At 35.1% G+C, this 25,831-nt stretch overlaps 3 protein-coding genes across 7 annotated transcripts in view; 1 reads left to right on the top strand and 2 right to left on the bottom strand.

Moving 5' to 3' along the window:
- Positions 1 to 25,831, top strand: part of LOC132924035 (putative nuclease HARBI1) — a 59,988-nt gene that overhangs the window by 23,056 nt on the left and 11,101 nt on the right. The gene's annotated exons all lie outside the window — the stretch shown is intronic.
- LOC132924034 (uncharacterized) lies at positions 8,183 to 10,428 on the bottom strand. The gene is made up of 2 exons (XM_060988093.1): positions 8,420 to 10,428; positions 8,183 to 8,350 (listed from the first exon to the last, which is right to left on the bottom strand). Exons 1-2 carry the CDS (start codon positions 9,911 to 9,913, stop codon positions 8,342 to 8,344), a joined length of 1,503 nt encoding a protein of 500 aa, XP_060844076.1. The 5' UTR covers positions 9,914 to 10,428; the 3' UTR covers positions 8,183 to 8,341.
- LOC132924033 (tigger transposable element-derived protein 6-like) lies at positions 18,927 to 20,644 on the bottom strand. Its single transcript, XM_060988092.1, has 2 exons — positions 20,495 to 20,644; positions 18,927 to 20,417 (listed from the first exon to the last, which is right to left on the bottom strand). The coding sequence occupies exons 1-2, from the start codon at positions 20,615 to 20,617 to the stop codon at positions 19,014 to 19,016; spliced, it is 1,527 nt and encodes a 508-aa protein (XP_060844075.1). The 5' UTR covers positions 20,618 to 20,644; the 3' UTR covers positions 18,927 to 19,013.

Genomic DNA, 25,831 nt, shown 5'->3' with positions numbered 1-25,831 from the left:
TCATCCTGTATTGTCAGAATGAAAGAGTTACCCGTAGTAGTTATTGGAAGTGGACCTACTATGTCCAAACATATTTTATGAAATGTAGTAGTCACGGTTGAAGTGATTAGCATTGGTTGTTTTACTTTCTTACCCGACTTATTTTTCTGGCAAACGTTACATTTTTTAATATAGTTTTCTACGTCTTGTTTCAAATTTCTCCATTGATATTTAAGTTTTAATCTTTTTACAGTTCGGGAGGTTCCCTGGTGACCCCCAATCAGTGTATCGTGATATTCTTTAATTATTTGATTTTTTTCTTCTTCCGTAAAATATTGTTCTTTATAAATTGTTACTTCGATATCGGTGTTTCGGAATAGGTAACGGAACATTGTACGTATGCGCTCGTAGCAGGTCAATGTCGTTAACCCTTCTAGCCTAATTATCGAGAATTGTTTAATTTGTTTTTCGATACAGAATAATTTTATATCATTTATCGTATTATAATAGCTTTCAGCGTTAATTTCCGCGTAATGGTTGTTTTTTAGATTATAAAATATTATTAATTTGTCTAATCGATTAATCACAATGAATTTGTTATAATCGTTAAATTCTAATTGCTGCGGCAACTCGTTGCTACTTATGATTTCCCTTATCGCTGGATGTGTTATTCTTTTATCGCTCGAAATGGGTAAAATTATGTTTTCGCCGCTTTTTACGTGTTTAATACTTCCTTCTACTTCTTTTATTTTAGAGTTAAAAATTGGCTTGTTCTCCGCTATTTTAAATTCCTCGAACTCACTTATTGCCTCATCGTTCGTAACAACATGTATACGTGATAAACAATCAGCGTTCGAATGTTGTGGGCCTGCTCTATAAATTATTTCGTAATCGTACTCTTCGAGTTGTAATCTCCATCGCATTAATTGAGACGAAACGTCTTTTATATTAAATAAATATGTTAGTGGTCGGTGATCAGTTATTATTTTAAATTTTTTTCCGTATAAATATGGTCTAAAATATTTTACTGCCCAAACTATTGCTAACAATTCTTTTTGTATTACGCTATAATTTGTTTCGGCTTTATTGAGTGTCCTACTCGCGTAAGCAACCGGTTGGTCTTTTGGTACTTCGCCCTGTGATAAGATAGCCCCAATTGCATATTGGGAAGCGTCTGTCATTAAGTTAAAATTTCCATTTTCCCAATTTGGATAAATAAGTAAAGGTGGGTTCATTAATGCGTTTTTTAATTCTTGGAATGCGTCTTCACACATGTCCGTCCACACGAATGGTGTGTTCTTCTTCAATAGGTTAGTTAAGGGTTTAGCGATTTTAGCAAAGTTATCAACGAAACGGCGATAATAATTTAATAAGCCCAAGAAAGATTTGACGTCTTTCTCGGTTAAAGGTCTCGGATATTCCTTAATACATGTTAATTTATTTGGATCTGGTGTTACCCCGTTTTCGCTGATTACGTGCCCTAAATATAAAACTTCTTTACGTAGAAACGCACATTTATTAGGCTGCAGTTTTAACTTATGTAATCGTAATCGCGTAAACACTTGTTCTAACTTGTTTTGATGATCTTTTAAACTTGACCCATGGACGACAATGTCATCCAGATATGCTGTGCATAACTCTTTCAAGCCCATTAAAATAGATTTCATCGCTCGCGTAAATGTTGCCGGTGCGGAACTTAGTCCGAATGGTAATCTTAGAAATTCGTAATGACCTGATTTTGTTGAAAAAGCTGTTTTGTGGGTATCCCCTTTATCTATCATTATCTGGTGATAACCACTCGCCAAGTCCAAAGTTGAGAAATACTTAGATGAGCCTAGTGATTCCAATATTTCGAGAATATTAGGTAATCCGTAAGCTTCATTTTCAGTAACCTCGTTTAATTTACGAAAATCTACACACACTCGCATTTTTTGTTTCCCGTCTGCATCTTTTTTCTTTTTCACTACTACCAGCGGAAAGTTAAATGGTGATACCGAATCTCGTATTATATTTGCCTCTTTCATTTCTTTTACTTGTTTCTCTATTTCATCTTGGTACGCGTGTGGTAGCCTATAAGGACGTATGTTAATCGGTTTTACGCACCTAGGTGTATTAATTTTGTGTGTTACTATATCTGTAGCACTCAATCTATCACCTTCTAAGAAAAATAAGTCTGAAAACCGACTACATAAATCTAATATGCTATCGCGCTCCTCGTTATTCAAATGTTCTGTACTAATGGTTTCTTTAATTTTTTTTATTCGATTAAATGAGTGATTTCCCTCATTAGCAATAAATACGTTATCGTGGTACGGTTCCCATTTCAAATTACTTGTAGTTAATTGTTCAATTATAAACGGTTGTTCGGATATATTTACGATGTTACTAATTATTTTATCACCTTTGACCGGACTGATACTATTAGCGATAATCACATCTTCATTGATTTCGTATTTTTTTACCGTTATTAATTCGTGATCGATTTTTTCATCGGCTCTAATTTGCAATACACAATTGCTCCTTGGTGGAATAATTATTGCATTATTATTTATTTTTTCTGGTATAATTAAAATTTCCTTATCCCAATCTAACACAACTTTATTTAATTTCAAAAATGTTATGCCTATTATACCTGCCTCGGGTATTGGGAAGTTATCTTGCACAATATCAAATTTAACTATAAAAGGTTGCTGTTTAATATAAATCGGTATCACTACTGATCCCACTGTTTCTACTGGACTTGAATGAATGCCCTTAATGTTTTTTTTATCCTTTTCATTTACGATGATGTGCCCTTTTAAACTTGAGATTTTTATGATGTTCATTTCAGAACCGCTATCAATTAAGAATTTAATTTCGTTTTTTACAAATTTATCGGAAAAACATGTTATGTGCTCCTGACTTATGGGTGTTATTATACGCACATTACTTCCCGATTGTATTTCCTCAATGGACCTATTTTGATTGTCTGTTTTATACTTTGTTTCCTCGAGTTTCTTTTTCTCGTTATACTTTAATTTCCGGCACTCACTAATGTCATGATTATTTTTCTTACAATATTTGCAAAACTTGTTCGAATACTCTCGTTTAATCTCCGTACTGGTACTTTGACCGTTATTCGGATTCCTAAAAGTAGGTAATTTATGCTCGCTCGTTCTACACTCATTCGCGTAGTGACCCAATCTCTCGCAACGGTGGCATTTAATCGTACTTTTATCATTAAAATGTTTTTTATCGAATTTATTTTTGTTATTCTGGGATTTATTATTCACGATCGCTTTATTATAATATTCAGTTGTTTTCTCCTCCTCCATCGCGTTTATTACTGCCTCTTCAAATACTTTTATATTTCGCGCTTTTAGTATTATTCCTATCGATTGTGGAATACCCGCTATGAATACGCTTAGTGCGTGTGCTCGAACCGTTTGTGCTATTATGTTTGTTTCAGCTATTTCTTTACCTATTGTTAGCGCGTGTGTTAATTCGTGAGCAGTTTTTTCGATCCTAATTGAGAACTCTTTAACTGATTCTTTTGTGTTTTGTCGCATTTGACTCAGTTGTACTTGTAAATACGACACCGAGTGTGCTGACCCAAAAATTGTTTTAAATAAATTTTTTAATTCGTCCCAGGTTGTAATTTCCCTGTATCTTATGGCTTCGAATGCATTGCCCTTTAATTGCGTTAATATGGCTTCTAGTATATTTGGTTTTAAAGCATCGGGGATATTTTTAAATATGAATTCGCATTTAGCCAAAAATGAAGCTAAATCGGATTCTGATCCTCCCGAGAAAGAAGGTACTAGCTTGAGTGCCCCCTCAAAACCTAATTTATCTGAGTTAACCATTTTGATTCTTAGCGTATGTGGGTTATATGCTACTACTTGCCAATTACCGTCAGACATACAATATAATATTTAAATGACTTACAATTTTTGCATATCGCGTCGTTTCTTTAAAATTGGTCTTGAATGTTGCCCTTGGAATGCTCCGAATGTTGCCTTTGGAATGCTCTGAATGTTGCCCTTGGAATGCTCTGAATGTTGCCCTTGGAATGCTCCGAATGTTGCCTTTGGAATGCTCTGAATGTTCTTCCTCTTCGCCTGGTCGTGAACGTGGTTTCGTCGGTGGGTCTCAAAGTACTTTTTTTTTTTCAAAAAAAAAAACTTTCGTTTGATGAAGCGACCCCACACCTGACACCAAATTTTATGTAGTAACCACGTCGCTCTCACCGCTTGGTTACTTCACGCTTCTTTAACGACGAATGCACGTACACGTTGTCGACTCTGATTCGGAAGTGGTTTGTATTTAGGTTGATAAATAAGTTGATTAACACAAGTTATTAAAGTTATTATATTTATTACTTATAAAACAAATTAGAATAATGTTTAGAATTTAAAGTGTTTCGACAGAATATAAAGTATTCTGCCGGAGAGTAGATATTAGCACTAAAACTGGGATTTGTACTTGATGTAGGCGGTAATACGGCTGTTACAAAGTCCGCGACCTGCACAAGTACTATAAGTTGGGATTGAAGATTTAACTATCTCTGAAGTCCTCTCTAAAAAAAGGCTCCTATTTATATGGTACATGTCGTGGTTAAGGAAAGGGTGATTGACGTCATAGGAAATGGCGTGATGTGCCTAAATCGGCATTAACCAATGCGGTGGCAGCATCAGTGGCTTGTTGTGGTGGCGTGATATTGTTGTAGCCGCCTGTACTTTGGAACGACGTTTTTGTGTAAAAACGTCGGTTTACTACAGGCTCTTCAATTTTTATTTTTGTATTTAATAAAGAGGTGATATGAAAAATTTCTTTGTTTATTTCCGCAGGTTCCAAGTCAATAAAGAAAATTGGCAGTTTATTTTTAGTGGTTTTATTTAATACGTTGGATACATTTCGGACTGAGAAAGGTCCAATTTCGTTTATTGCTATGCCTATTTCCGCTAAAGGAGTTGATGGGTGGATGTTTCGGATTACTACTCTGAAAGGTTTTTCATCTTGAGCTTGGTATGTGTGATATTCGGCCTTACTTTCTTTTAGAAAATGGATGGTTGCTCTGTATGAGTCTGCGTTGTTGGTTTGAATTTTTAAGTTGTTGACATTTGATTTAACAAGGAAACTGTCAGCACCGATTAATTCTATTAAACATGAGCGAAATGCAGAAAAATCCAAAATTCCACTTATAAAGATGGGTGGAGGAGGTTTGACTTTTTGTTCGGCTTCGGTATCCAAGTCGATATCAATGAGAATTTCATCGGAATTTTCGGTTTCATGATCGACGTTTGCAAGTACGGCGTATTTATTTGAAGATGCGAAAATAGGTTTATTTTTTTTAGTTGTTTCCGGTTTTCCATTTGAGTTAGAAGAAAGATTTCGTTTAGATTTGTGTTGGACTAGTTTAAAATCGGTGTCAACATTTGGTGAGTTTGAGTAAAAAACATCATTTGAATCGCTCTGTATACGATCTCTTTGAGAAACATTTGAATTGCTACCATTATTTATTTTTGAATTAGTTGTTGAATTGACAACGTTCTTAATTGGTTTTTGTGAGTTGTGCATTTTACGTTATCGGAATGCGATAAGGGAAAAAATGCGATAGGCCAGCCGCGGCGGATGTCGGGGACTCTTGTACGTATTTTATAACCAATTATATTTACCAGTTTTTGGAAAAAAATCCGATTTGATGTTGTTTTGAGTTCCTTTTTGGAGGTTTGAGTGTGTTCGGTTTCGTTTTCCGCATCCGTAGATACCGGAAACGCCACGTTTAGTTGTTGATATAAGTAGAAATAAATAATAAAGTGAATAAGAAATATACACTTATGTGCATCGAACGGCATACCATGCGAGACATACTCTTTTATACAATATCCACGAATTGACAACGGTCATATCCAATAAATGATAAAAAAGTCGTATGTACCATTTACGTGATTTAATTTTTATTTTGTATCTACCAATGTGGCTGTCGAGGAGGTCTACACCTCCCATGTGATGGTTATATTCTTTTATCGAATGTGGGCAATCAACTTCAACTTATTTTTTTAATTTTTTATCAAACCGTTTTTTTGTTACTTTTGGAAGTTCTCCACAATACGTAGATAAAAGAGTCACTGTCTTGTTGTCTTTCCACAACACTACTGATATAGGTGCAGATTCATAGGATGTTACCTGTTCAATTGATGAGCCTCTTGATAATTTTTTGATTTGTTTATCATTTGGTAGTTGACAATTTGGCAGTCTATTTCGCCGTACTGTTCCCAAAGCATATATTCCTTTTTGATAAAGATATTCCATAAGAGGAATACTAGAATAGTAGTTATCACAGTATATTTTATAATTTTTGTACTGTGGCACATCTCTTGTAAGTCTTATAACTACATTACCACCTGCACCCAAATCTGGTTCGTTTTGACGACGAAACCTTGCCTCATTCTCTTGACCAGTGTAAATTTCAAATTTGTACGAAAAGCCTTCGTCATCACACAACACAAATAACTTATATCCACATCAACTTGAAGAGAATAAAGTTGTGTTTCATTTAATATAGTTTCAATTAATTTGTCATCAAAAAAATATGAAAAAAACTGTAATGGGGTGTCCAATTGTAATATAGCATCTGATAAAATAGTTTTTTCATGTAACAAACATTGGTCAGGGGTTATTAAATTTCCAACTTTCCATTTAATATTTTGTAAATTTTTAGACTTTGAGGGAGGCACATATGTGGTCTGAGGAACTGTTGGGTACTGTTTTATATTCTTCCTAGTGGGTATTACTCTAACAGATGGTGATAAAACTATATTTTCATCATTGTCTTGGGAAATTTCAATAGGCAAGCTCTCGATATCAATATCTAAATAAATTACATAAAATGTTTTTGTTTAGTAAATTATGAAAATTTAATTTAGATAAATTATTATGAAATAATATTTATAAGATCACTTTTGGCCAATGGTATCAGGCATGTCAATGGGCCTAATGACTGTGCCATTCCTGATTTCTTCTCTGGCGGCAGGCTTATCCCTTCCATGTTATTAGCAAATTAGCAAATTAGAGCGTTTAATGCGCTAGTTTTTTAGAATATGTGTATGTTATGTTAAAGTAAATAAGATTAATAAAGACCAAACCATTAAGGTCATGTTTTGTAAACTATATTTGTTTTTACGTTGGGCGTTTGTGAATGATATGTTATATAATCGTCATAATATATGATTAAATTCAGAATTATGAATGAAATAATCAATATAATAATTGATGCTGAGAAATAAAGTACTATGTTTTGTTTTGGAACAATTAATTTAATAATAAGAGAAATAAGCAAAGTGGTGTACCTATATGCGTCGAGTATTTGCGACGATGTTATTATTGACACTATCATCCCAAAAATGCGATTAGAATTCATGTCAACCCACTGTGATATTGGTTGTGTAGTATTAGTAGCGTTGAGTTTAATAACGAATAAATGCAGATATGAATCATTTACATGATAATAATGAACGTAAATGATAAATATTAGAGCGGTCATAGTAATCATAACAAAAGGGTCAGACTTAACAGTACCAAATCGTGTGAGAAATCTGTGAACAAATCCATCGATGTAGACATAATTTAACTTCTTTTGATTATTATTATTATTAGATTTAGATTTGGCTTTTGTCCGTTTTATTGATTTCTTGTTATTCTTATTGGATTTTATTCTGTTATCAGATGGTGCAACAGTAACACGTTCATTGGTTTGAACAACGATTGGTCTAGTTTAATTAGGACGACGAATAGGCTACACACCTTTTGCATATATATAACGAGTTGGGTAAGACATAGTGTACTTTAGTTTATACTATTGTTCTTATATAATTGATAATTAACTGTGTTAGTAATAAATGATAAATTTTATTGATATATTTAACCCTACAATGGTGTATATTGTGTGGTGAATCTCTCCATTATTTTATGATATACCACATACACAAATACTGAAGCTAATAATAAAATTATCGAATTGAATGATGTGAAATCGTATGGATCAACATCAATAATCGTGGGTGTTATAGTATACGATCCATATTCAGAATCACGTAAATACTGACCGGTATATTGATAAAATTGATTGGATGTAATATTGGAATAAGATTCATGATTAGGGCTGGGATTTTAATGCCCTAAAAAATCTCAAAAAATGCCCTTAAAAAAATGCAAAAATGACTTAAAAAACTCAAAAAATGCACTAAAAAAATGCATTTAAATTATATTTATTATAGGTTAAAAATTAGAAAAAAATTTAAATTATACTACAGTAATGTATTTTTTTTTGTTTATTGTACGTTGTTGCTTCTTTAGTTTTTTTATGCTTCTGTTTTCTTAATCATTCATTCTAAAATAATAATTTAAAAAAAAATTTTAACATTTTAATTTGTTTTTGCTAGTTGTTATTAATACTAACCTGAACAAAATCGCTATTGCACTGAATAATGATATGCTGTCTTATATTTTCAAATAAAAATGATCGTCGTTGGTCGGACAATATACTTTTGTAAGTAGAAAAACTTCTTTCGACTTCGACTGATGATACTGGAGCATATTTAAAGTGTGAAATATCGTCCGTCGTTATATCTTCCGGTATGTTGTTTTCATCTGGTTTTTCACCATTTATAATTTTTGAAATATTTTGTAGTATTTTCAACCCTTTATTTTTATTCAAAACATTTTCCATTTTTTTATTTATTGCAGTACCAATTTCATTTGGTGCTTCATTTATTAAAACTCTTATATCTTCTAATACTCTTAAAGATTCTGATAAAGTCTGTCCACGAGTTTCTAATTTAGTAATCGATTCAGGCAATGTACCGAAATGCGCTTTTATATAAATTAAATTCCTGTGTAAGCTAGAACTTTTAATTACTGTTTGCACTTTTTTAATAGAAATAGCGTCTTCACTGTCAAGTGCATTGACAACTTCTTTGATAGATTCAAAATGTTCGCAGTAATAAATTGAAGCGTTTAACCACGTTCCCCAACGAGTTATAACTGGTTGCGGCGGTAAAGGTATACCTTTTGCTATTTCTCTAAATTTCTCTACGCGGGAAGGTGCTTTCAAAAATATTTTTTTCCCATTTGAAACTAATTTATCTACTTTCGAAAAATTCCCTCTTATTTCTTCAGCGACTCGATGCAGGGCATGTGCAATACAAGTCACATGTATCATTTTTGAATAAAATGACTGGATTGACTTTCCAGCTTTCACCATGTAAGGTGCTGCATCACTTACAAATAGTAATACGTTGTCATATTGAATACCTCCAGGCCACAATAAAGATAGAGAATTATTGAACATTTTAGCAACAGTAGAATGGTTCGCTTTTTCCAATACCTCACAGTTTAAAAGAAATGTTTTTCCAGGACAACCGACTTCTAACGTACCTACGATGAAGTTTGCAACAAAACGTCCTTCTGCGTCGGTTGTTTCGTCCAAAGAAACCCAAATTTTTTTATCTGCTGCATATTGAATTATTTTATTCATGGTATTATTGTAACATTTACTTACATAATTTTTTCTAATTGACGATCTATCAGGAATTGATTTATTGGTATACTTCTCTAAAAAACCTTTTAATATTGGATTTTCAAGTTTATTAAGTGGTATATTGGCCGAAAGAAAGGCATTAGTCAAATCATAAGAAAACGGAGATAGCTGATTTTCATTTATAAATTGCATTGTGGATACCTGTTGGTCCGATTTAAGTTCTCGGCGACGTAATCCTTGAACGTGTTTATCTCGGGAAATGTGTTGTACAACGGTAAATTTTTTTTCAGAAGCCACTTTTATTTCACATATTTTGCAAAATAATATTTCACCGTCTGTAGAAAAAAATTCTTTACCGAATTCATTTACATATTTCGTTAATCGATTTGATTTCGACGTTTTTACTTTCGGCATATTGAACTTATGAATCACACGAAAAAACACGACACGACGAAACACAACGAATGCTATCGAGACTACGACGGCGGACGTACTAATTGGTTACTAATTCAGTAATAGTTATCTAAGCCTAGCTATGATAAAATTGTTATCGACGATAACTTGTACCTATGTATGTATGTATGGTGTAATAAAAATAATAATTCATAATAGGTATAATATAACGGTGATAATTTTCGGGGAAAACCCTAGCGTACCGTCAGCAGTTTGCCGAAAGTTTTTTGTGAATCGCAACAATTTTCGTTCATTTTATGAAGAAATTATGAAAAATGCTCTAAAAACCAAGAAAATGCACTAAAAACATAAAAAATGTCCTAAAAATGCATTTAAGAGTTAATTTTGTCAAAAAATGCAAAAAATGCAAAATAAAAAATTCTTTAAAATAATCAGTATCACCCAAAACACATTTTATACTTACGGACCAATGTTTCAAAACACCAGAAAAAAAGATGCCTTTGCATCAAAATCCCAGCCCTATTCATGATGTATAGCTGTAAAGTTATTAACAACACCTTCACAATGCCTATATACGTTACATACTATAGTATCACGATACGCATAATTGACAAGTAAATAGATAATTTTTTACATTGTTTTTCTTCTCGTAGCCCATCTTTTGACTACCCGGTTTTATTCCTGTTTTTCTGTCTTGCGTTTCTATCATATCCACCTATAACCATAATAAGCGATTAGTTAATGTTTTTTAGTTTATAAACAGTTTTAATTAAATAACATATGAAACTTTTTAAAGACTAAGTTTTATTCAAGTTAATTAATTGGTTTGTAAAATATATTTAAAAAAAAGTTTTTATATTTTTTCGGATAAAATATATGATAATACAAAAAATAATTTGTATAGAAAAATGGATATAGAAAAGGATTATTCACAGGATTTATTTAATCACATCAACAACGAAATAAAAAGACTAAAACAACAAATGGTCGAAAACGAGGATCGAGAAATACAAGATCAACGAGAAAAAAGAAATGCGTTGACTTTAATTAAAAGAGATATAAAAATGTTAAAATATGAAAAAACATATTAATAAATTATTTTTTATTTTAATCAAACAGGAACACTTATTCAATAAAAAAAAAAACAATTATTCTTTAAAAAAGTGTGTAAAAATCAATTTTAGATGTTTTTTTCCTGTTACGTTCGTAAACAGTGTCAACATGTATATTAAATTTTATGGATGTATTTAGACATGATTGTTTCAACTTTAAAATTAGCTTATCTGAAATATGACTAAAAAATGATTTATAATCTGTATATTTCTTATAGTTCTTGATGATGAAAGTTTTTGCACATTTTTTAAATCTCTCGATTTCAATCAGTCTGGTTCCAGACGTATTCATACGCTGATATTTTGTGATTACATACTTTTCTTTTCATAGTGAGGCTATAATAAAAAAAAAAAAATCTTTTTTTTTTCTCTTTAAATATATATGTATATTTTATTTTTATTAAATAAAAAAAATCATTAAGTAAAATAAATAATATCTAATGTTTCAAGTAATATAAATTTAATTTTTTTTTTTTTTAATCAATAGGTTCTGTTAGTGCTTTCATGTCGCGTAACAATACATAAAATTTATTACATAGGTTATGAGTGGAATTATCTCTTTCAAAACTTGTATAAGAATAAAGGGCATAATAATGTTTCACAAGCTGTTGTGTTTCCTTTAATTTTTTTATTCTTTCTTTTAAATTTTTTCTTTTTCTGTGTCAAATGAGTATGTTTTTGCTAAGAATTTTTCATATTTTAACATTTTAATGTCTCTTTTAATTAAAGTTAGCGCAGTTTTTTTTTCTCTCTGATCTAGTATTTCTCGTTTTTCGTTGTTATCCATTTGATTTTTTAGTCTTTTTATTTCGTTGTTGATGTGATTAAATAAATCCTGTGAATAATCCATTTCTATATCCATTTTTCTAAACCGGGTAGTCGGTTTTATTCCTGTTTTTCTGTCTTGCGTTTCTATCATATCCACCTATAACCATAATAAGCGACTAGTTAATGTTTTTTAGTTTATAAACAGTTTTAATTAAATAACATATGAAACTTTTTAAAAACTAAGTTTTATTCAAGTCGATAATTGGTTTGTAAAATGTATTTAAAAAAAGTTTTTATATTTTTTCGGATAAAATATATGATAATACAAAAAATAATTTTTATAGAAAAATGGATATAGGAATGGATTATTCACAGGAATTATTTAATCACATCAACAACGAAATAAAAAGACTAAAAAATCAAATGGATAACAACGAAAAACGATAAATACTAGATCAGAGAGAAAAAAAAACTGCGTTAACTTTAATTAAAAGAGATATAAAAATGTTAAAATATGAAAAATACTTAACAAAAACATATTCATTTGATACAGAAAAAAGAAAGAATAAAAAAATTAAAGGAAACACAACAGCTTGTGAAACATTATTATGCCCTTTATTCTTATACAAGTTTTGAAAGAGATAATTCCACTCATAACCTATGTAATAAATTTTATGTATTGTTACGCGACATGAAAGCACTAACAGAACCTATTGATTAAAAAAAAAAAAAATTAAATTTATATTACTTGAAACATTAGATATTATTTATTTTACTTAATGATTTTTTTTATTTAATAAAAATAAAATATACATATATATTTAAAGAGAAAAAAAAAAGATTTTTTTTTTTTTATTATAGCCTCACTATGAAAAGAAAAGTATGTAATCACAAAATATCAGCGTATGAATACGTCTGGAACCAGACTGATTGAAATCGAGAGATTTAAAAAATGTGCAAAAACTTTCATCATCAAGAACTATAAGAAATATACAGATTATAAATCATTTTTTAGTCATATTTCAGATAAGCTAATTTTAAAGTTGAAACAATCATGTCTAAATACATCCATAAAATTTAATATACATGTTGACACTGTTTACGAACGTAACAGGAAAAAAACATTTTTTTTTTTTTTTTTTTTTTTTATTATATTATATCACCACATAGGAGCCGAACCGTTTTCACATTGCTTAGCTCCCATGTGGCATCGTTTATTTATAAAAATTTACAACTACGTTGATTTCGGCTCGCACGAGACTAAACAAACCTTCCTCAGTGTTCACTGGTTTGTATGCGTTTGTTTAGAACTCATGATGCCTTACAATATAATACAATAATATAACATAAAGTAAAACGCAAAAAAAAAAAAAAATACATAAAATATATATTGACTACAATTTGGTTAGGGAAAACCAGGTGTCCTGGCTTCACTTAAATATATTTTGGCTTATATTGAGTTGTCTTCTCGGACCGGCGTGCCAGTCGTCCTAGACATCTCGTTCGTTCCTAGTCTTCTCGGACCGGCATGCGCCAGCCGTCCTAGACTTCTCGTACGGCCTATCCTCTTCTCGAGTCGGACAGATCCAGCCACTCTAGAGAACTCGTACTGTCGTTTATCCTACTGCAGCCGCTGCCGCCTGCCGTGCCCTTTCTTCTGCTTCTTTGAGTGTCATTATGTCCTCTACCATTTTGTAGAAGAGCCTGAACGTTTCCTCTATTTCCATTAGAGCGTGAGTCTTTTCCTGAGAGTCCGTTGGAAGATCCTCAAAGAGGGTCCCGCAAAGAATGTTCTCCACATCACCCACCTCGGAAGGATGTCCCAGACGGTTACGAAGGTCTTCGCGTAGGCCATTCCAGTTTACGCAATGGAAGATTGTATGTTCCGCTGTGTCCGAACCGCCAGAACAGTGCATACAGCGTGGGCTGTCAGCCCTGCCCATGCGGTGAAGGTACCATTGGAAGCACCCGTGACCTGTTAACGCCTGAGTCATATGGTAGGTCCATGGAACCTTCGGGGTCGTCCTATTTTCCCATCTTACGATGTTCGGGATAAGACGACGGGTCCAGGAGGCCTTGGTGGATTCCGACCATTTCCTCTGCCATTCATTGATAGTGATCTTCCTTTCCTCCCTTTTTATTCTGTACCTAGAGAGAGGTGGATCGCCTGGTGGAGGATCCGCCGAGACTCTAGCCTTTATCCTAGCCCTCTCCCCAGCTATGAGATCCACCGGTGGCATGTGGGCTAAGAGGAGGGCGGCCTCATCGGACACCGTCCTATAAGCCCTTATGGTCCTGAGAGCAGCAACCCGCTGCGGTCTCCTCAAGATGCTCCTTGCCTTAGCCGTAGCGTTCGCTGCCGAGGACCATACAGGGGCAGCGTAGAGAAGCTGACTCTCTACCACTGAGCACAGAAGTCTCCTCTTCCATTGTAGAGGCCCTCCGATGTTAGGCATTAGCCTAGAAAGAGCCGTAGCTGATATGGCTGCCTTTTTGGCCACCGTCTCGGAGTGCTTCACGAAGAATAGACGGGAGTCGAGGATGACCCCCAGGTATCTCAGGTGAGAGCTCAATTGGATTTGGGTCCCCCCAATTCTGAGTCGAGGTGGATTCTTAGTCAGCATGACAGCCTCCGTCTTGTGATGAGCTAGCTGGAGTCCTCGGCTTAGCATCCATCCGTCTATCCTTTCTAGGACTGGGTTGACCAGGTCCTCCAGAAGTTGGCCAGTCCTGGCGATGCCGACCACCGCTAGGTCATCGGCGAAGCCAATCAACTGAACCCCAGGAGGAACTTCCATGTCCAGTAGGTAGTCGTAGGCAACATTCCAAAGGGTGGGCCCTAGAACCGAACCCTGAGGGACCTCGCACGTCACGGCCCTGCTGATTCTCTGTTCGCCTACCAGGAGTTGTCTCCCAGATAGCCATGACCGAATCATCCTGACCAAGTATTCGGGGTACCCTTATTCCTGAGGGATTCGTCAATTACAGGCCACTGCAAAGAGTTGAAAGCGTTCTTCACGTCGAGAGTGACCAAGACGCAGAGTTCCTTCTGCCTCCAGTTTCCAGTGGCCGCATGGGTTGCGAGCTTGGTGACCACTTCTACAGCTGACTCTGTTGAGATCCCCTTACGGAATCCAAACTGATTCTCTGCTCGTCCATCTCTGCGAGAGTCTAGAAATGAATCCAGTCTCAGGAGAAGGAGTCTCTCCAAGAGCTTGCCCGGTGTGTCTAGCAGGCAGATGGGCCTGTAGCTGGAGGGAGCTTCCACTGGTTTGCCCGGTCCCTTATGAAGTAGCACCAGATTGGCCTTCTTCCAGGTGGAGGGGAACTTAGATTCATTGAGACATGCGTTATATATGTTTAGAGTGGATCTAGGCTTGGCAAGGACAATCCTCTTCAGTATCTCATTAGGGATACCAGAGGGACCTACTGCCTTACCCGATGACATTTTCTTGGTTGACTTCAGTAGTTCTTCCAGGGTGAACTCTGGGATGTCCCTGACTCTAAACTGGTCCTCTTCATCCGGATTAGGGATTCCGAGGATGTTAACTGCCGCCGGGGATGGCTGCTGTTCCCAGACAGTGACTGGCGCCGCCGGAAACAGGTGATCCGCTATCTCTTGTTCGCGACCCCTGGAGGCTAACCTGGTTGAGCCGTCTCCGAATTTCTTCATGAACAGCTTATAAGGCTGCCCCCATGGGTTGGCGTCAACTGAAGCACAAAGGTCCCTCCAACCTCGTTCCTTTGATATTCTTTTCTCTCTCCTTAGGTTTTTTTTTGGCTGTGGTGTAGTTTGCCTTGCTTTCTGCTGAGCCATCTGGTCCGTACCTCCTTAAACAGGACTGGTACCTCCTGCGGAGAGAGAGGGCCGTCGATCTTAAGTCTGCAATGTCATCCGTCCACCAATACATGGTTTTCCTGCCCCTGGGAGCTGGGGTCCTGAGAGGCATCGACATGTTACAAGCTTCCGTGATGTAGCTGTCGAAGGACTCGGCAGCTGCTTCAGCGGAAAAGACGCCTTCCACTCTTCTACCCCTCGTGAGGGGATTAGTAGTGACGTACGTGTAGAACGCCTCAAGGTTCATCTTCTTGAGGGCCCAGCCCGGGTGTCCGGCTGCAGGTTCGTCAGCGAGGGGCCAACCCGGGTGAGGATTGTTAGACTGTGGGTCCACCGAGAAAGCAACATAAGCGTGGTCGCTAAGATTGAGCTCATCTAGGACAGCCCAGTCTCTGATGTCCACTCCCCTGGAGAAGGTGACATCTATTACGGACGTGGCTTCCCCTCTGACGAACGTGGGAGTGTCTCCCGTGTTTGCCAGAGAGAGCCCTAGACTTGCTGCCAGGTCTGAGAGAAGCGCACCTCTCGGGTTGTTGGTCCGAGATCCCCATTCGACGTTCCAGGCATTGAAGTCGCCCGCGAGTATTATCCTGGAGTCGCCTGCAGCCCTGATGGAGTCCTCGAGGTCTCCTAGAATGGTCTCGTACTCTGCAAGAGTAGTGCCCGGCCTCCAGTAGCAGCTGAAGATTGTTAAGTCTTTCAGCCTCATCCAGGCGAAGCCGTTTCCGGAGTCAGCATCGTCATGGACAAAACCGGCCTCAGGGGTGGTTCCCACTGATGCCTTTTTGTCCAGGCTGAGGCAAGTTCTGCCTCCGGACGCACCTCTTGAGTGCGGTTCGCTCAAGATGAGAACATCCACATTTCTCTGGACGACTGTCTGATCCAGGAGCTGTTGAGCGTCCCAGTTACCGTTAAGATTAACTTTGAGGAAATTAATCATTGCGGCGGTTGTTCGAGCGCCAGGACTCGGCCGCGCGCTTGGCTTGGCAAGCAGCGGTGCCGGGTCTGTGAGGCCCAGACTTGAAGCCCGCTCTGTCGCAGGCTACGCACTTTGCTGTGTCAGTGCACTCCTCCTTGTGAGCCCTGCTGCCGCATCTCCGGCAGGCATCTTCGAGGTCAGGGCCAGAGCACGAGCCTTTGGTGTGCCCGAAGCCGTGGCATCTGAAGCACCTGGTCGCTTCTGGTCGGCGGATCCTCGGGAACGCGGGTTACCTCGGTGGGCTTAGCTTCCCTGGGGACGCTAAGTTTTGCGACCTGTTGGCCGTTCTTCAGCCTCCACATGGAAGTTTGAGTTATATCATTTGCCGCCGCTTCGATTGCAGCATCACCTTTGCTTGAGGCTTTGAAAGCGCTTTTTACTGCTGTTAGAACCTCCTCGATAGTAGAGGTAGATTCGAGGTCTACCACCTCCATGTCGACCTTGGAGCCGGAGGCCACCAGCAGTATGGGGGCACCGGCTATCTTTTCTGAGAGCCCAATCTTCAGAGGGTTTACTGCCGCCCTGGATTTGGTGCTTCTGCCCAAATCGACGATGACGTCACCCCCCTTTGTCTTCCTGATCCCGGTAACCGTGGCACCGAAATCTTCGGGATTTATTCCTGACTGGCGTATAGACTTGACTGTATCCTCATAAGAGGACCCAGATGGGACCTTAACGATGATCGCGGAGTTCCTCAGGGGAGGTAGGCTCCTGGGGACGGGCTTAGTAGGAGGGAGGGAGGGGAAAATGTGTGCCCATTTGGGCGGGTCTTCTTTGAGTTTCAGGCACTCGGAGGTTGAATGAAGGCCATCGCACTTGACACATCGGGGTTGATGGTTACAGTAACTTCTAGTATGACCGAAATTTTGACAGCGGTGGCATTGGATTGCCTGTTTATTGGGTCTAGGTTCTTCGAATTTGATCATAGAGTGGCAGATTGATTTTACTTTGAATATATCGCTATTGCATATATTGGGTTCTAGGTCAATGAAGAAAACGGGTAATGGTTTTTTAGTGAGTTGTTGGAGAACGTTGACGACTTGTTTGACTTTGTAGCCAAGATTCTACTTTTTTGTGGAACATCTAATATGAATGACAGTATATTCCCCATCAGCGAGAATGTTCGTCTTAAAAAACCCTCGTATATGCTTACATAGCGTGACGGTGTTATTATATGAATAACAATATTGAACTTGTCTTCCGAATCAAATCCAACATTTAAAAACTTACGATCATCGAAGTCGAGTATGAAATTATCACAGTCGATGAGCTCTGCAGGCGGTGTTGGTGGTACATATGTAAAAGTTTTCTGATTGTAGTGTTTTTTCATGTTAGCGATTGAACCGGCCATGATTAAAAGTATACGAGAAATGAAGAACACTGAATAAAAACGTTTTAAACACGGAGCGCGAGAACGGTTGTGGTGCGAAGAGCTATAAGGCTGGAGAAACACTGAAGAGCTGCCGGCTCTTTCGGACAGGCTCTTAAATTGGTTCATTATATATAATATTCATGCTATTAAGTATCAATACATTAAATCTAATACATTCTTTACATTTTCGGTGGTATAATTGCTAGACTTTAGCATTAATGTGTACATTCCATAATGTATACCTTAACGACAATCTGGAATATTACAAACAAATTAAGAAGTATGAATACATTTATACACCCGGCTGTGTTGGCAGATGTGTGTCGTTTGCTATAATGTGCAAACCCTAATATATTTTAGTATCAATAAATTCTATACATTTAATTAGATGGCTATTGGATGTGCTAATGCGTCTGCCGCCGCACATTTTCAATCATTGACTCTACTATCTTTCTAGACGATTTTTGTAAGGAAATTGTAAATAGTTTGTAGAAAATAAATAAATAAAAAAAATATGTTGCTGTTTAATTATTTGACATATTAAAATATAATAATATACATTTTTTTTTCTGATTCTATTACAAATAAAATATTACATACTTAATTATTTCTGATAACTTAATCTACGTCTTGCTCTTTCACGCGCTACGAATGCTCTTGTTCTTGGTCGGTTGACTTCAGACTATAAAAAAAAAAATGTTTGCTTTAGTATACAGTGAAACCTCTATATAGTGGACAGCCACGGGGAATTAAAAATTGTCCATTATAGAGAGTTGTCCACTATTGAGAAAACCTCTACTTAGTGGACATTTGCAAAAAATTACTAAATGTCCACTATAGGGAGACACTATAGGAAATTGCAGGTTATATGTACACTGTATATGAACATATACATTGGAATATTAATTTATTATTTATTATGTATGTATATTATAATATAAATATGTATGTAGATGTATGTATATTTAATGTATGTATGTATGTATTAAAAAATTATGTAGTATAAAAATGCTTATAAAAATGTTTAATGATTATGTAAAATTAAAAAAATCTGTAATTTTTTTTTGTGTAAATTTTTTTTGCTCTTCAAAATGAATTTGTAAATTGGCTACCATTGATAATGCGATTTCATCTTCTTTATTTTTAAAATATGTTTTTAAATTATTTATTGTTTTCCAAACTTCTTCAAACGTTGGATTGTATATCGAATCGTCTTCATCTTCTTCTTCTTGTTCTTCGAGTTGTTCGTTTTCTTTTTCACTAAAATTGTCTAGATTACAATTGATTATATCTGATATGATTAATGTATTGTCTTCTGTAAGGATATTATTATCTATAGAAACATAGTCCTCAATTTCGATAGTACTCGGTACAAGTTCTGAGAATAAGTCCAAATTTGCAACATTGTCATTTTCCATTACATATTCTGCTGTATCGAACGAAAAAAATCCCGACTTTTTAAAACAATTTTTGACTGTCTCTGGTTTTATATTTTTTAATGCGGACTTTATCCAAAAAATTGCATCTAAAACGTTTATAGATTTGTTTTCTACATTCTGATCAACTCTAGATAAAATATGACGAAGTAATCGTTGGCGATAATGAACTTTAAAATTTTTAATAATTCCTTGATCTAGTGGTTGGCAAATCGAAGTCGTATTTGGAGGTAGGAATATTAGTTTTATATTTTTTAAGTTTAATGTATCAGGATGTGAACTAGCGTTATCTAGAAATAAAATAATTTTTCTATTTTCCATCTCCATTTTTCTGTTAAAACACATTAGCCAATCTGTCATTAAATCTCGATTCATCCATGCCTTACGGTTAGCTTTCCAATTAACACCTAACGTTGATACATTTACACTTTTGAAACAACGTGGTTTTAGTGATTTTCCAATTATTAACGGAGTTTCAAATTCCCCGATCATATTTACACATAGTAAAACAGTTAATCGATCTTTAGCTATTTTACCTCCACGACAAATTTCGTTTTTTAAACACAATGTTTTATCAGGAAGTGCTCGAAAAAATAAACCTGTTTCATCACAATTGAATATATTTTTTGGTTCATAATCTGAAATTAATGTTTTCAATTTTTCTAACCACTTTTCTACGACACTTGTATCAACAGAGTTACCTTCACCACATATATTTTTAAAAGAAATGTTATGACGTTCTCGGAATTTTTGAAGCCAACCATTTGAAGCTTTAAAGTTTTCTAGACCTACCTCATTTGCAACTTCTCGTGCTTTCTCTTGGAGCAATGGTCCAGAAACAGGTAAATTATATGAACGGGCTCTACAGAACCATTCAAATGTAACTTTATCTACAAGTGCTCCATCCGATGTCTTCGAAAATTTTCTCCTCATATCTTCATTGCCGTTCTCAGCGTAATATTTTTTCAAATTACACGCATCTTGTAAAATGTTATTCACCTGTATTTTTCATTAAATGATTTTTAGATAAATTAAAACAAAATATGTATGTGTTTAAATTAAATATTTAAATTTACCTGTGACTTGCTTATGCAAAATCGTTCTGCTAAAACACGAACACTTAGATTTTCTGTTTCCTTGGTTTTAATAATATTTAATTTTTCTTCTAAGTTCAATCTTTTTCTTTTATTATTATTCATTTTAACGTAGGTACGTGTTCACACAATGTGCTGCACACAACTAACGACCGAACACATAACCGAACCATTAGTAATTTTTCGATTAGGAAAACCATTAAGATAAGATAAAATATGAACGAATATATAACAGATAAATATAGTATTTTTATTAAACGTTTTTGAAATGTACATGTATTGTGTCCATTTATGAGAGGTAATTTTTAATTTGGTACCAGTTTATTGTGTCCACGTCCACTATTAGGAGTGTCCACTACTAAGAGGTTATAACTCCTATTATACGCATACATTTTTGCCGGGGCATTTAGAAGTGTCCACTATTGGGAAGGGTCCACTATTGAGAGGTGTCCATTAATAGAGGTTTCACTGTACAATATTATATAAAAATATATTCGTATTACCTCGGTTTCGGACGAAGAAAATAACCAGCCTCTTGCCAATTGTTTGAGTGCTTTAATCTTCAAATCTGCTATTAAGCAAGTACCTGTGACTGGAATATGTTCTTTCAATTTCTTTACCTCGATTTGGTTCAAATAATCTTCAACATCGTCTATGTTTGTGTCTTTGGGTAACGGCATTTCTTTCCCAAGAAACATTGAAATCTTACAGGCCTGGAGCAGCGAAGCGGGCCGGTTGTGCATAATTTTCTTCTGTATATCTTCTTCCATCGCATCTCTCAATCGTAAAATAATTTTGATATTTTCCTTGGCCAACTTAACATCCTGGTCTTGCTGCAAACATTTGATTGACAGAATATTGACACCGTTGCATTCTACAATTCTTATCAATTTAAGTTCCCTTAACATCACGTGCAAATAATCTTCAACAACGTCTATGTTTGTGTCTTTGGGTAACGGCATTTCTTTCCCAAGAAACATTGAAATCTTACAGGCCTGGAGCAGCGAAGCGGGCCGGTCGTGCATAATTTTCTTCTGTATATCTTCTTCCATTGCATCCCTCAATCGTAAAATAATTTTGATATTTTCCTTGGCCAACTTAACATCCTGGTCTTGCTGCAAACATTTGATTGACAGAATATTGACACCGTTGCATTCTACAATTCTTATCAATTTAAGTTCCCTTAACATCACGTGCGACGGAATTGAAAAGTTTATGATATTAAGAACTGCATTTAAAGATTTAAACAACTCAACACTCATTTTCACGCACTGAGTCTTACTTGAAATAAAAACAACACAATTAAATAAAAATTCTGGATCTAAGCCTATATGTATGTAAACATCGTTGCCGATAAAGAATGTGTTACAGTCGATTAAATTCTTAGCCATGTTTAATATTTTTGCTGAAAATTTTTGAACACTGTAAAAACACTGTGCAAGACACTTGGACGACTGCAGGCAGACTGAGGGCAGACTGAGCCAAATTGCATTTGTATACAATTCTGGTGGGAATAATATGTATTAATTAATTATAGTCTGCCAGGTGGTGGAAGTCCTTAATATGTCCAAGTATCAATACATTCTTTATATTATTATAATATGTTCATCGGTGGTACTAAATGTTGGCGGATGTGTGTCGTTTGCTAATGACAGGATATAGGTCTGTGCTATTAGGTCTAACGCATCGGTATATCTTCAGTATAACACTCGGTTCGACTCTAAACCAGAATATTATATTTTTGTTCCAAGGTAACGTATGAATCAGTTTGTGGTTGGCGGCAAAATAATAATATATGATAAAAAGTAATAACACTTGATAACAGTGATTGCCGCGGCAAATGTATGGCGTACGCGATAACTGATAAGAAATTCTTGTCACATGCGCATGCGGGAAAAATATATATCGGTTACGTAGTGGACCGGGCGGCGGTGGGCGTTACGGCGGTGGATGAGTCTGGTCGTCGGCAGGCGGTGGTGGGGTGAGTCTGGTCGACGGCAGGTAGCGCGGATGAGTTTGGATGAGTGTGCGGATGAGGATGAGGTTTTAGAATCGGCTAAATCATACTACTGTATGTCATTCACTTCAGCTAGCTGTTTCAGCAGCAGCTAATGACACCCTTCCCAGAAACATTGAATACCTCATAAAGGAAACGTAAAATTGGTTTGCTCATTCAACGTTGCGCCAAGCTGAATATAAGAACTTGTACAAGGCAATCAACGACAATCACAGCCCATTAAAAATTGTCAAGTCTTGCTACACCAGATGGTTGTCTATTGAGACCGCTGTAAGTCGTATTATAAACTAATGGATTGAGCTAAAAATACTTTTTAGTATTGCTAGGAATAAAGAGAAGTGTTACAATGTTGAAATTTTATATCAAATGTACAATGATAATAATAATTTTGCATATCTAACATTTTTACACCCAATATTGCTAGAGATTCAGTTGATTAATAAATCATTTGAATCTAACAATGCTGATCCTAGTAAATTGCTAAGCGATTTATCTTTGTTGGCGCGTTCAATTGCAAACCGTTGTATCAATCCCCACTGCCGGCTAGACCCACTGACTAATAACTTGAACAGCTATGTTGTACCAGTAATGCATTTTAGTCAAGAGTTTGAAGATCTAGTAAAAGATAGTAATGAGAAAGATATATTGAAAAGTAGATGTTTGCAATTTTTAAAAGTTTTATTAAAACAATTTCAACAAAGATTACCAAAAAACATTCATATCTTAGAAAAAGTTTCTCTTATTTCAGTGAAGAATGCTTTACATGTTATTAAAGATCCATTATCACCCTTAACAGAACTTTTCATGTATGAAAAATCTACCGTTGATAAAGTAAATCAACAATGGAAAAATATTACTAATATTAAATGGCTAGATACTTCCAACACAACAAAATTTTGGAAAGAAGTAAGTGATTATAGAGATGCTTCTTACATAAATCCATTTTCTGAGCTGTGTGATCTCAGTCCACGCATTCTTGTTCTTCCCTGGTCCAACGCAGATGTTGAGAGACTATTTAGTCAAATGAATGTAGTTAGACAAAGTTAAGGAATCGTATGGGACCAAAGTTATTGGATTCTATTTTAACTGTAAGATATGGTCTTAAAAGAAATGGCAAGTGCTGTGCTGATTATGAGCTATCAAAAGATTTATTAAAAAATATTTCCAACTCAAATTATTATCCTGCAAAAGTATCCGAAGAGACTGACAGACTACTCGAAGATGTAACTAATTTGATAGATTTAGATCAACCTATAATACTCTAAAGTCTAAATGTTACCTTAGTTTTTGTTATTTTATTATTTATTATTTAGTCAAGGAAGGTTGATTTCATACATTTAGGTGGACCTGTAATACTAACAGTAATATATACCTAAGTAGCTAAGTGTTATTTTAATTTTTTTAATTTAAAATGTTATTATTAATACTTTAATACAATTACCTATATTTATGTAGTAATAAATGATTTTTATTATGAATTTTACAATTGGTTATTGGAATGAATTATTTTATTTTTATAACAACATTAAAATTTAAAGCTTTTTCTAGCTTTTTTGCAAGAGTTTTTATCTAGCATTATCTAGCATATTTTTTATCACCTATTTGCTTATTATTGGTTTCACTTTATGGCAACATTGACAGCGACAGTATGTATGTATGTACTCGATGCGATCGTAACTGTTGTGACACGCGTCGTTGTAATATTGCACCATCGCTATTATAAACGATTGTATATAAATTATATATAAACAATATATAATCGCCGAATCACCGACAAAATATCGCCGGTAAAATATCGCGAAACCATGATATCGCATAGAATAAATATCGCCAGTACATATATCGCCAGCATGAAATATAGCAGTAATTTAACTATAAATAAATAATATATTTCAAGCATATAATATTGTTGTATTAATATATAGTAGAATTGATAAAAATTATAAAAATATGTATAATTTAATAAAATTGATATTAGTATTAAAAAAAAAAAAAAATGTATATTAATTAATGGAAGTATTTATTCAAAGAAATACCTTGAAGATAATCTTCAAACTCTCGATTATGATAATCTGCTACTACTTTCTTTACTCGTTCAGCCCAACTAACTGTCTTGTTCTTTTTATTTGGCGTATTTGGATTTCCTACAATACTTTGACTGATTTTAATTTCCGTTAGGTTTTGTTGACGCCTCAAACCATTTATAAATTTATAGATTGAAGGATGTTGAGCTGAAAGTAAACGAGCAAATCCGTTGTTAAATCCTTCACATATGTTGTTTGTTTTATCCCAGTCACTTTGTATTGCCTCATATACATTCCATAGAGGTATAGGAAATAACGGAGGATATCTTCGTCCTCGTTTTTTAGTACCAATCCAAATCTCCTCAAAGTATGTTAGGAAAGGAAAAATAATTTGATTATTTTTAACAAAAAAATCTAATTTTAATATTTAAAATGACATTACGGTGACAGTACGAAGTATTACTAAATAAAAATTATAAAATGAAAAACTAGTATACTTGAATGCATTGCTAGCTAAAAGGTGAATACGATTAGATAAGATTAAATCAAACGCAATTTACAGACGCGATAATAATGTACGGCTGTATTATTTCTTTACGATATAATGGTTTCGCGATATTTTAGTTATGATATTTTGGTCACGCGATATTTTACCGGCGATATTTTGTCGGGGTACCATAATCGCCCGGTGTCATGGATAACGCGCTACTATCAACGTTAACGCATCACTATATATTACTGGACTATAGTACCTAAATTTATATGTCATATACTATACGACAATCGCATTACAACAATGAAATTGGATATATCAACCAGAGAGTCAATCTATAGGCTATCGGATTTCGTTATAATACATTTTTTCACTAGAATGCTGGCCATACCATTTGATTTCCATTCGCTGTACTACAAGCCTACCAATTACAATATGTTTATATTTGAGGACAACGGTATCGTAACACCGAGCATGTTTAACAAGCTTATCGTCGCCCAAGTGAAATATAACGCAAACAAACAATACATATTATCCAATACCGAATTCAACAGACGATTTTTCCTTAAATTTTTTTCAACGTCAAAGTTCAACATAACAGACGCCGATTCAATGTTACACTGTTTCAACGCAAACAGGGCCACGGCCAGGAATTTTTTAATATTTGTAAACGCATATAGTAAAAAAAAAGGATTTAATAATGTGTAAAATAAAATACAAAATATATTTTTAACTATGTACATTATACTGATGACAATTACTGTTATAATTATATATAATCCATT

This window comes from Rhopalosiphum padi, chromosome 3 (genome assembly GCF_020882245.1).
Source record: "Rhopalosiphum padi isolate XX-2018 chromosome 3, ASM2088224v1, whole genome shotgun sequence".
In the NCBI taxonomy this organism is placed as follows: domain Eukaryota; kingdom Metazoa; phylum Arthropoda; class Insecta; order Hemiptera; family Aphididae; genus Rhopalosiphum; species Rhopalosiphum padi.
The sequence above is the reverse complement of the archived record's forward strand: the minus strand, read 5'-3'. Positions and strand labels throughout refer to the sequence as shown.

Excerpts from the sequence above, each read along its gene's own strand:
- LOC132924034 (XM_060988093.1), bottom strand. The coding sequence starts at position 9,913 with ATGCCGAAAGTAAAAACGTCGAAATCAAATCGATTAACGAAATATGTA.
- LOC132924033 (XM_060988092.1), bottom strand. The coding sequence starts at position 20,617 with ATGAATAATAATAAAAGAAAAAGATTGAACTTAGAAGAAAAATTAAAT. Across the intron at positions 20,418-20,494 it reads TTTGCATAAGCAAGTCACAG|GTGAATAACATTTTACAAGA; the intron begins GTAAATTTAAAT and ends TGAAAAATACAG.